The sequence below is a fragment of the Phaethon aethereus genome (genome assembly GCF_964289735.1).
Source record: "Phaethon aethereus genome assembly, chromosome: 2".
Classification (NCBI taxonomy): domain Eukaryota; kingdom Metazoa; phylum Chordata; class Aves; order Phaethontiformes; family Phaethontidae; genus Phaethon; species Phaethon aethereus.
Genome location: NC_138582.1, coordinates 168,700,701 through 168,713,090, shown reverse-complemented (window position 1 = coordinate 168,713,090; position 12,390 = coordinate 168,700,701). Strand labels below are relative to the sequence as shown.

General features: G+C 44.0%; 1 protein-coding gene across 1 annotated transcript in view; it reads left to right on the top strand.

Annotated features, from left to right (window-relative positions):
• OBSCN (obscurin, cytoskeletal calmodulin and titin-interacting RhoGEF) overlaps positions 1–12,390 on the top strand; it is a gene marked incomplete at its 3' end in the record, with an annotated part of 187,985 nt that overhangs the window by 92,300 nt on the left and 83,295 nt on the right. Inside the window, exons 51-60 of the mRNA XM_081996868.1 lie at positions 676–942; positions 1,315–1,578; positions 2,197–2,463; positions 3,472–3,738; positions 4,436–4,702; positions 5,948–6,214; positions 7,427–7,699; positions 8,221–8,487; positions 11,156–11,422; positions 12,012–12,281. Coding sequence (XP_081852994.1) covers positions 676–942; positions 1,315–1,578; positions 2,197–2,463; positions 3,472–3,738; positions 4,436–4,702; positions 5,948–6,214; positions 7,427–7,699; positions 8,221–8,487; positions 11,156–11,422; positions 12,012–12,281 — 2,676 coding nt within the window. The remainder of the gene's footprint in view (positions 1–675; positions 943–1,314; positions 1,579–2,196; positions 2,464–3,471; positions 3,739–4,435; positions 4,703–5,947; positions 6,215–7,426; positions 7,700–8,220; positions 8,488–11,155; positions 11,423–12,011; positions 12,282–12,390) is intronic.

The window sequence follows — 12,390 nt, the reverse complement described above, 5'->3', positions numbered from 1 at the left end:
TTTAACTTAGTTCAAGTGCTATGGAGTGAGTTATTAAGTTTGAGATCTGAGCTATTCAGCCTTGTTAAGGAGGTGGAATATCCCATTATCCCACTTAGTTAATAGAGGTACATAAGCTAAGGTCACCAAATTTATTTCAAGGAAAGAAAAGTGGGGAAAATATGTTCTGAGACACAAAACCAGGATGGGATTCAGCATCTGGAGATTTCCTCTGGGGTCAAGAGGAATCTGTGAACCATGGCTGTACCTTATCAAGGGCACCTCAAGGAAGAAGGAATGATGATGGGTAAGGAGCTGTACCAACACTCAGAGCTCAGCAGGGCTGCTCTGTAAGTAGGAAAAGAGTGTAAAAAGGCATGAAATTTGTGGAAGACATCAACACACGTGTGAATCAAGGGGATCAGAGATTATATTCTTAGTTCTTCTTACATGGAAACTAGTAGTAGGCATAAACCTTTTGAGGACAGTGCAATTTTGCTAGTAGGAAGCCAGCATAAAACCAAAGATTTAGGGTGTATATTTCCACTCCACTAAGATGTTTTCATTTCTCTTTCCTCTCTTTGTTGCTGATGCTCACCTTTCCATAACTGTCACAACTTTCCCCTGTCACTTCCTACTGTCATCCATCCCTGGAGATATTCTCAGTTTGTAATACTTTTTACCTGCATCCTTCAGCTGTGCCTCCGTTTTTCCAAGAAGAAATGACCAGCAAGGAAGCAACAGAAGGTGGAACGGCCACTTTGCACTGTGAGCTCAGCAAGGCATCTGCCCATGTTCAGTGGAAGAAGGGCCATCATGTCCTCATCTCGGACAACAAGTACAGCATGAGACAGGAAGGCTCTGTTGTGGAGCTGGTAGTTCACGATTTAGACTTGAATGATACTGGAGATTATACCTGTGTGTGTGGAGACAAGACCACCACAGCTGCCCTAACAGTGCATGGTAAAGTAATCCTTAGGACTAAGGTCCTCCAAACCTTAGATCTGCACAAGCCTATTGCTACGGTCTGTTCCCATTCCCTTTCTGTTTGCTTGGGCTGTTGTGTTCCTTTGGAGTTTGCTCATGTTCTTCCTCCTTCTGTTAGAATTGGGAAAAGAGCTGCCTGTTGGTGTTTGTCCTCCCCAGCTGTGTTGGTCCTTCTCACTTTCCTTGCCCTGATGCAGAGTTGAGGGAAGTCAAGGGAGATTTTCCCATTGCATTCCACTGACATGGATCAGGGCTCAGTAGTGCGCCATGCAACCTCTCCCCCAGGACCTCATCTAGCTGCTTTTTTTAGGAATATTCACTCTCTTTGGTAATTCTTTTACTCTTCAGCACTACCTCCAGAATTCAAAAAAGACCTGAAGGACCTAGAAGCTATAGAAAGTGGGACAGCTGCCCTGCACTGCGAGCTGACTAAACCTGCTGCAGTGGAGTGGAAGAAAGGGCAGGAGGTGCTCAAAGCAAGCAGCAAATATAAAATGAGTCAAGACGGTGCTGTTGCAAAGCTGATTATCCATGAGTTGGATGTGGAGGACACTGGAGACTACACCTGTGTGTGTGGAGATCAGCAGACAACTGCCACTTTGACAGTTAATGGTAAAAAAATTTAAAAAGAATGTTAAAAATTAAAAAGAGGAGAAAAGGGAAAAAAGTTATACTATATTCTGGGGAAAAAAAGCTGTATGTTAGTGTCACTTATGGAGAAGACTTGGCTATGATTCCTAAGGAAGGCGTGCAGAATAGCATAGTCTGTACAGCCTAACAGAGTGACCAGGTAGAAAATGGGAATTGCAATGCAGAACTAAATGCATTTTGTCAGTAGGTTACTTTCAGGATAATTGTAATCTCTCCCACAAGTGGCGAGACTTAAGAGGGAATCTGAACTCTTTACAACTCTCTGCTGACCTTCAGAATATCTCCTCCATGATCAGGGCAACATGTTTTCTACTTTTATAGTAGGAAAAATATTCTGCCATTTTTAGATTATAGATTACATTAAACTTGTATATACTTTACGGCAGATGTAACTTCTTGAAATCCATTTCTTCTTATTCTGCAGATATTCCTAGTACCTCTCTGGGGAAATAGCCTTATACTTTGAACGTAGAGCATTGAGGCTTAGAGACATCTGCAAAAAGCTCTTTTGGTGCTTTCATTTTCTTTCTACTTTCTCTTCCCCTAAACCCCAGTTGCAAGTATATTTCTATTTTATAGCCCTACCAGCACTTTTTAAACAAGAGCTTCAGAATACGGAGGCAGAAGAAGGTGGTATGGCAACATTGAGGTGTGAGCTTACCAAACCCAAGGCTCCAGTAGAGTGGAGGAAAGAAGATACTACTCTGTACCCTGGTTTGAAATATGAGATGAAGAAGCAGGGCTCCACTGCTGAATTGGTCATTTATGACTTAGAACTGGATGATTCAGGAAAGTACACCTGCGACTCTGGACATCAGCAGACAACGGCTGTGGTAACCGTACATGGTAGGCAGAGCATGGACCTTTGGCTCAGTAGAGATGAAGTGAAAGGAGCATCTCGCAGTATTCCCTACAGCCATTTATTTGTTTTGCTGCTGGTCCATGCCAGCATACATATTCTACTTGAGCATGACACATGGCCGTTAGAAAGGTTCTGCTTGCAGTACCTGGAATGATTAATCAGCATCAAACCAATTAAATGTTGTCACGATGTCAAAATATGATGGATGCTCCTGCCCTCTGAGTGCAGGGAGTGTGGCTGCATAAGGGAACGGATAACAGAAAATAAGCCAGGCAGGCTTATGGTTATTTTGGGTTGTTGATTGCTTCAGTAGGCATAAGGGATGCCTAATTGGGTGTAATGCCTGATTGGCATGATAGGAGATGCAACAATTGGTGGATAAAGGTTTTCTATAACACATGAATGTGCTGTATTATTACTTGAGGCTTTGAGCCTCAGGTGTAAACACTGAGTACTTCTGTTTTCCTTAGCCCCTTCTACCATCCTGAGCAAGATCTTGCCAAGAATCTGTATTTCCTCTTCCATTTATCACTCTATCGTCATCTCTTACTGTATTGCATCGTCTTGTGTTCTAAATGTTAATTTGATCTTCTATATGTTGATAGAAGCTTTATTTTGTGGAAGGATACTCTTAGCTTAATATTGCAAACTCACAGACCTCTATGAAGGAACAAGGGTCCATGTCCCACTGTGTCCCAGTGGTCTTTGACTAAAGTATCCCTAGTTGCCATGGACATAATTCTATTGGAAAGCCTGACTCCTTCAGACTGAAAACCAGGCCATTCTGTGGACTGCTCTCTAAGATCAGCTCCCATCATCTGTCCTCAGCTCTTGGTTCACGTAATGGCTCAAGAAACGTGCTACCAAGACAGATAGTTGCAGCCCAAAGATTGTGGAATCATTGGAATAGGCCATTTCTGAAGAATGATGGTAGGATTGGGTCCTTTCTGGACTAAAACACTCTGAAAACATTTCCTTCTCAAATTTTGCAGCACTGCCTGTCACATTTAAGCAACACCTTCAAAATAAGGAATCAGAGGAAGGAAGCACAGCTACATTCTGCTGTGAGCTGTCAAAACCCAATGCTGCAGTGGAATGGAGGAAAGGAGGAGTGGTGCTGCAGCCCAGCCAGAAGTATGAAATGAGGCAGAGGGAAAGCCGGGTAGAGCTCTTAATACATAGTCTCAAATTAGAAGATACAGGAGAATACAGCTGTTATACTGGGGATCAGGAAACCAAGGCGTCTTTAAACGTGAAAGGTAGGTAGTGTGAGCTGACTCCTAAAGCAATATATTCCATTCAATATGCGAAGCAATAGTCTGAGTAAGAATATTTTTAACTACGTGGGGTTTTTTCCCCTATAAATATTTTCCTTTTCATCTGAGAGACTAGGATTATTTTTTTAATGAGAATGGAAGTGGATGATACTTTGTTCTTCCAGTGCTGCATTTGAGTCTTGGGTTCTAAGAAGAAACACTTTCTGGCTTTATGGCTGGGGAGAAATTAAAGAAAGAGTAAAGCTTTAATATAACATCTGGACACTTCACATGTTTTGTGGCTTAAATATTTAAACCAAAAATCTTCCTCCAAATCCTGGAAGAACACTGACAATGACCTTCTTGATCTGTCAACACTGTGCATGGAGTTTTCAACTTCTTTACTCTTGAGATATTTGCTAGAACAACTGAAGGATAAATTCATTCAAAGAATTCAGCCCTGGGATGGATTTGAGTCAAGGAACAAAGGAAATAAATGTTCTAAGTGCCGATGACTGCTTCTGACACAGCAAGATCTCCTCGTAACTCCAGGCAAATTAGAAAACATGGATCCTGTTTAGGAATATAGCACTTGCAAAGCACAGTATCTTGTTCCCTGAAGTGTCAGTCTAACTGTGTTAAACAGAACTTGACTCAGGCATCAATAAAAGCTCCCGTTCCTTCTTTTTTTTCCCTTTAGCACTGCCAGTTCTTTTCAAAAAGGAGCTCAAGGACAAAGAGGCAGAAGAAGGAGCTGCAGTGAAATTCCAGTGTGAGCTGACAAAGGATAATGCCACAGTGGAGTGGAGGAAAGGCACAATGGAGCTCTTCCCATGTGCCAAATATGAAATTAAATTAAGTGGTCGCACAGCTGAACTCGTGATTCATAATGTAGAACCAGAAGATGCCTCTGATTACACATGCGATACAGGAGACCAGCAGAGCACAGCCGTCCTCAGAGTGAATGGTTAGCATTGCATCAAAATGGAACAGAGGATAAAAGGGATTTGTGAAATTGTGTGAATGATATTCTTTTATTCATTGGTAAATAAGGCACCCCAAAAGTTGGGATAAAGAGGATAGCAGGTGCCCAGTTGTAAACCAGAATACAGAAGAGTGGATCTCCTGGGATAGGATTTGTCAAATGGCTATTTAAGCCTGTAAAGCAGAGCATGCAGTGTATTGACCCCTTCCTCTGATACTGATAAAAGCAAGAAACTCTGCATCACAGGGATTTGGAAATTCTAGCAGATCTTTATATTTTGCACTTTGCATTCATTGCTGATTCGGTTGAATCAATAACTAATCATAAGTCATTTACAAAAGCATTTAAAAGAATTTACTATTTTCAATTTTTGTAATGCCCTCCCATGGAGATCCTGAGAACATTGTGTTTAAACAAACCAGGAATAATGTCTGTGATTAACCACCGTCTGTGACATTTTTATGGTCATCTCAAATTGCGGGTGGAACTTGTGGCTTTGACCTAAGCCACAACCCTTCAAACTACATCCTCTTGGCTGTACTTGACTCATGAAGCAGCCACTGGGTCAAATACAAGTAAAAGAGCCCTGTCCTTGCTTTACGTGTATCGCAGTGGGGTTTAGACAGAAGAACCACAAGCACTGTTTTTCCTGTTTTCACAACTGCTCACACACATGCATGATAGATATTCCCTTCTTGTTTTCATCAGTGACAAGCTGCTCCATGCCCTGCTTGAAGAAATGTAGTCCATTTGTGTGTGCATCATCTGGAAGGACTTACTGTTGATGGTCTAGGGTCTTGAAAAGATAGCAGAGAAATCAGAGATGTGTTTAAAGCTTTACATCATTCATGATGTTGGAAGCCATGAGTATTTCTATGAAAATGAACAAATTTACACTAGTTTTAATCAGAAAGTACCAGGTTTTTCTTAGCCAAAATCTTGATGTGTGTTGGAGTTTCCAATATCCAGAACAGATGTATAAAAGGTGTTATGTGGATGCCCTTGACTTTATGGGAAACCACCACATTTAGGGAACTTTCTGATCCTCTCCTTGTCTGGATATACAGAATATAGGTCTGTTTACAGAGAAAAAAGAGTTGTTATTATCATATAACCACTTAATGCAAATTCGTTCTGCAGCATCAGACCCCAGGTGCCTTGTGCTGAGTTGTCCAGACCTGGCGTTCAAGCTAGTGAATTGTGCATTAATTGTTTTTCACTGTGCAGTCATCAAACCCCGGCTGAAGCAGCAGCTGAAGAATGAAGAAGTGGAAGCGGGAGGAACGGCCAGACTGCGCTGTGAGATTTCCATTAGCAAAGCAGAAGTGGAATGGAGGAAAGACGGAGTTGTCCTTCACTCAAGTTCCAAGTACGAAATGTGGCAGGACGGCACCCTCCGTGAGCTGCGCGTTCATCGCTTGGAGCCTAGCGATGCTGGAGAGTATTCCTGCCAGGCTGGAGACGAAACGAGCTCTGCAAAACTCACCGTGAAAGGCAAGACCCATTTATTGGGGCAAGGGGAGTTTCGCTTTAGGATGCTAAGATTTTGCAACATAATTGTTACTATTGTGATAAACAATTGTGCTAGACTATTGTGATAAACACAAGCATAGGAAGGGTATCATAAAAAAATCTTATGGTCAATGAATGCACCGAAGGAAAGATTCACTTGGTGGACAGGAGAGGACAAGGCAGCTATAATTTTTGACTCATGGCTTGAAATATTTTCTTGACATCATCTGCATGTGAGTGAACAGATGGTCTGTCCCCAGCTTCCAGTCACATGGCAGCTGCATCTGGCCTTAATGTCATTACAGACAGGCCTTGCTTTCAGGTTGGACCACTAGCGTGGAACGATCACCGCTAGCATCTCTACGGGCTACTCAATGTTACAGACACTCTGTACATTACGCCCAGCTGCACCATTTCTTGTGCAGATGGTGACCTTAGTTGTACGAACATGTGCGGTGTTTGCTCTGATGAAGATCCCGCTGCTTTTCCTTTGGTGTTCCCCAGCAGACGCGGGGTACACGTAGCTTCTGCCTGTTGCAGGCTGTCTGTATGGTCTTTGCACAGATCTGCAGGTGCCCAGCTGTCCTAGAAGCAGGACTCAAGTGAATCAGAGCATAAATACCCTGTGCTCATGCTAATCCAGTAAGTCCTGCTGAGAGCACAGAGCCAACCAGGTCCCCAGCCAGTTTGGAGCACCAGTACAGAGTATACGCAATTCTGTTTGCAAAAAGATAACAGAAGGGATCAGGTTTTAATGTTATGCTGTAAGGACATCTAAGTGCAAATGTAAAAAATTGCAAAATCCTGATTTTGGCATCTGGCATTCATACCTTATTCACTCAATTACAGTAACAAACATGTAATTAAAAAAAATCAATATACAACGTATCTCTAAAAGAGGGCAAGTGATAAAACCACTAACTGAAGGATATCAGCCATGTTAGCAAGTACGCTGAAAGTAGTGAACCAGCAGAGTTTGAAACGTGATTTGAGAGGCTATGTTATCTCCATCCTTGGAGGTACTCAAAGCTCAGGTGGACAAGGTGCTGAGCAACCTGCTGTAAGCTGGTCTTGCTTTGAGCAGTGGTTGGACCAGATGACCTCCAGAAGTCCACTCCAACCATTATTTGATGATTCTGTGATTTGATCCATGTTTTTCCCTTCATGGCTTGACTACTGATGGGCTGTTTGCAGAGCCTGACGTGACCATCGTGAGCGGCCTAAAGGACGTGGTGGTGTTTGAAGGGGACGATGTCACGTTTCGGTGCCAAGTTTCTCATGAGAACGCAAGGGATGTTGAATGGAAGCTACAGGACGTTGCTCTGCAAAATAATGAAATGAATGAGATCTCGGTGGAAAAAGGAAAGATTCACACCCTGACATTAAGGAAGGTGACCGAGCAGGACATTGGCACCATCACTTTCCGAGTGGGACCCCACACGTCGTCAGCAGAGCTCACAGTAAAAGGTAAGGGCTCTCTGTGACGTGGGAGAGAGAACAGGTGACATTTTGCTTATGCTAATAGTAAGTTCAAGGCCATCGTTCACCCCTTGTGAGCTCATGTTGGTAGGGTGTTAGTAGGGTGTTAGTTGTTAGTTATTTAGTTAGTAATTTTTGTTGCTTCCACTTTCCCTTTTCTTTTTTCCTTTTTCTGCTTTGGAGTCTTTCTTTCTCTAAACACCGTTTTGAGGAAGTTCTCAGTCAAATGTCCTTCTCCTTCTCTCTTTGAAGCTGTTGGCCTGGTCAAAGTCTCCATCCTCCTGAACCAGTTAAAACATCTGTAAAGTTTTTGATTAGTACTTCAGTAACTTCAGCAAATATTTGCGAGTGGGTTTCATGCAAAATCCATTCACTCGTTTTAACTCCCCAATATATAACACAGAAGTTAAAGTACTTTTTAATACTTAACTGTTCAGCTGTAGCTTTAACACTGCAGGGAAACAAGATAAAGGTGACTGTAAACGCCTTGGCTGTGTTTGTAATTTCAGTGCCACCTCCAGTCTTTAAGGAGAAATTACAGAGCACAGAACTGCAGGAAGAAGAAACGGCCATCCTCCGCTGCGAGGTCTCCCAGCCTAATGCTGCGGTGGAGTGGAAGAAAGGCACCCAGGTGATCTCCCCGAGCTCCAAGTATGAAATCAGGCAGGAGGGAACAATCCATACTTTAAAGATTTATCACTTAAAACCAGAAGACTCCGGCAAATACACCTGTGATAATGGAAATGAACAAACGACAGCCACTTTAACTGTTAAAGGTAGGTTGTTTGCAGTTTGTTCCACGTCCTTAGCTTAGTGCTAGCAAGAGGGTGCCATCTGCTGTCCTTAACTTCAGGTGTACTTTGCTGGCATAAACCAGCTGAGTCTTTTTGCTTTCATAAGTTGTGTTAAGTCCTGTGGTGTCCTGAGCAATGATCATGGAAGGACCCAAGTGCAGGAAGTGCTTCCACAATCCTAGACCTAAGGGCCTCTTTCTGGTCACTCAGAAAACCAAAGCTGGAACTAAAATTAGAATGAGACCATTTTTGATGCCTAACCATCCTTTGAACTGTAGTTCCACATGGGAAAATGGTGCTCAAGAGTCAAAGCGCTCAAACTCATTTGGGCACTCAGCTCCAGCTGAGAAGCAAGGCACCTAAATACTTCTAGTGCCTAACGTCTTAAAAAAAGGTGTAATGTGCCAATATATCAATTTTTTTTACATCTGCTCTGGTGCAAATACAATATTAAAGTGACTTTTTCTGAGATACAAGATCAGCAAAAATAAAGAGGAGTCAGGATGTTCCTGTGAAATGCCGTCTTTTGGAATGTCCGCTGAGGGCTCTCCCATGAAGGGCACACGCATGCCTGCTATCACAGTTACGCCAGGATTCAGTCATACCAGAATATTTGTACTGTAAGGAGATCCTCTGATGGTAGCTGTTTGTGTCTCTATGTGTGGTCCCAGCCACTCCAACACTCTTTGAAAAAAAACTCCGAAACCAGGAAGCTGAGGAAGGCTCTACGGTCACCCTGCATGCTGAGCTCTCCAAACACGATGCACCGGTGAAGTGGAAAAAAGGGTCAGTCTTGCTCCAAGCCAGCAACAAGTATGAGATGAAGCAGATGGGCTCTGCTGTGGAGCTACTCATCCACGATCTACAGCTGAAGGATGCTGGAGACTACACCTGCGATTCTGGTGATGAGCAAACTATGGCATCCTTGGTAGTGAAAGGTGACAAAAATCTTTCTCTTCACCTTTTAAAGGGCTCTGGGTTGCTTTAGATGCTCCACAGGCTGAGGGATGAAGGGATGGAGAGTAGCCCTGCCGAGAGGACTTGGGGGTCCTGGTGGGTGAAAAGCTGGACATGAGCCGGCAATGTGCGCTTGTAGCCCAGAAGCCAACCGTGTCCTGGGCTGCCCCCAAAGCCGCGTGGCCAGCAGGGCGAGGGAGGGGGTTCTGCCCCTCTGCCCCGCTCTGGGGAGACCCCCCTGCAGTGCTGCGTCCAGCTCTGGAGCCCTCGGCACAGGAGAGACATGGACCTGCTGGAGCGGGGCCAGAGGAGGCCCCAGCAATGCTCCGAGGGCTGGAACAGCTCTGCTGGGAGGACAGGCTGGGAGAGCTGGGGGGGCTCAGCCTGGAGCAGAGAAGGCTCCGGGGAGACCTTCCTGCAGCTGCCGGGGCTGAGAGGGGCTGAGGAGAAAGGTGGGGACAGACTTTTTAGCAGGGCCTGTTGCAATAGGACAAGGGGTGATGGTTTTAAACTAAAAGAGGGCAGATTCAGTCTAGACATAAGGAAGAAATTTTTGACAATGAGGGTGGTGAAACCCTGTCCCAGGTTGCTCAGAGGGGTGTTCTATGCCCCATCCCTGGGAACACCCCAGGTCAGGCTGGACGGGGCTCTGAGCAACCTGCTCTAGTTGAAGATGTCCCTGCTCACTGCAGGGGGTTGGACTAGTCGGCCTCTAAAGGTCCCTTCCTTTCTATGATGCTATATGTAAGATTCAGGGACACTGTGGCAGAGGCTGGTCCCTTTTTTGATGAGGATTTCTGAATGAACAGTGATGCAGTCTGACAGAGTAGGTCTTCAGAAAGACTTTATTTCTCTTTCCTCATTCCTTTTTTGGCTCCTAAGAGCCCCAGGGCTGCAGGACTTAGCTGCACAATGGGATGCCCTCACTGCAAATGCAACTCTACAAAAGCCTTGACTCCAGCCATTCCCCAGTTGTCCCACAAATTACACCATCCACTCCTACATCACCCGCAAGAACATTCAGGTCTATGTCCTCTTAATACACATCTGTCACCTGGTTCCTGTGAATTCACTCTGATTTCCAGAACCCCATCTCCTTCCCTTCTAAATACCAATTCAGCCATAACTGTGGAGCCACCAAGGTTCTTATAGAGAACTGGGCTTGAGGAACTAAACTTTTACCTGTGACACTTTGCAAATCAACCCATCAAAACTCTATCTTGACCCATCAGTGATACACATCAGTGCAGAGACTTCCAGAGTTCATGTCTTTTCTGGGTCCATTTCTCAAATGAGGGACATTATATAATTATGATTCTCTATGCTCCCTCCCAAATACCTGAGAACTTAGGAATCAGGTGTAGGCTTTTGAGTTGTGGCTTTGGTACCCATTTGGAGATGCATGAACTTAGATTCTGAAGACTCCATATCTATGACCACTTCTGTGTAAGAGGGAACACATTCCCAGAGGTGCTTGGTGTACGCAGTGCCCAGTGACTTTTGGGGAGTGCAGAGTGCTTAGTGCTCCTGGAAATACAGCACTTTCTGTCATTCCTTGTTTGGGTTTTAAAGTAATTTTGGAATTGAGTTTGAACTAAATTTGGAATGGCACCAGAATGTCATTAAACACGAGACTTAGTGACACAGCCAGCGATGAAACATATTTTTTTTCCTCTGATTTATCTTGGTTTAGCTTTGCCAGTAATCTTCACACAACCACTCCAGAATCAGCAAGCCGAAGAAGGCGGCACCATCACTTTGAGCTGTGAAATCTCAAAATCAAATGCCACTGTGCAGTGGAAGAAGGCCGGGACAGTGCTGCGACCAAGTGACAAATACAAGATGCATCAAGCTGGATCCGTGGCTAAGCTGACAATTCGCAACCTGAGTGAAGCTGATGCTGGGGAATACATGTGCGACACAGGGGACCAGCAAACCACTGCAGCTGTGCTCGTGAAAGGTGGGGCTTTGCGTGGGGAAGAGCTGAACAGAACTTGGGGCTATGGCAGGGGCACATGATTAAGTCATTTGTGACTTAAGTCATTAGTCATTAAGCTAATCATTGTCCTGTGCCCAAATTGAATCACCGGGATCTCAGAGGCAAGAGTGATTTCAGATGGATAAGAACTGGGTCAGTTACCTCTAGGGAATCAGAAATGGGTCTTTAGACAATGATTCTGTGGCTTAATGTTAATGTCACCCACTGAAATCTGTTGACAATGTTTTCACGGTAGATAGATTGCATTAGAAATATATATTATGTATTTATTATACACACAATGCAGTAAAACATGCACACTTTATAGAATATCATATATATGTGCGTAATTGCGTAATATATATGCACACATACATACATTATGCATCTGTAAGAATGTAACATGTTACTACATGCTCTTGTAACTACATTTCCATGAATTTAGTGCTTAGTGCTTTGTGGTTGTTTTTTCAAGTAATATAGTACTGTCAAGAAAGAGCATAACAAAATGTTTAACCCAGGAAGCATCACTTGAAAGTAGATATCAAACTCTGTTGACCTTTCCATAAAGAACCAGCAGTGACCATAGTGGAGACACTGAAGGACGTCACTTCGTATGAAGGAGAAGACGCAGTGTTTGAATGCAGGCTGTCCCGCGAGACAACACAGGATGCCCAGTGGTTCCTGGGGGATGTTCCCCTGCAATCCAATGAAATGAATGAGATCAAAGTCCAAGGGACGCGTCATACTTTGGTCCTGAGGAAGGTGACATTAGAAGACTGTGGGCCCATCAGTTTCAAAGTTGGGCAACATACCTCAGCAGCACAGCTAACAATCCAAGGTGAGCAACCTTCTAGGAAGAGGGATTGAGAAGATACTGGTAAGAACTGCCAACATCGCTTTAGCTCTGGGGAGGTGTATTTGGGAGGAGGGGTTCTTGGAAATTTTGG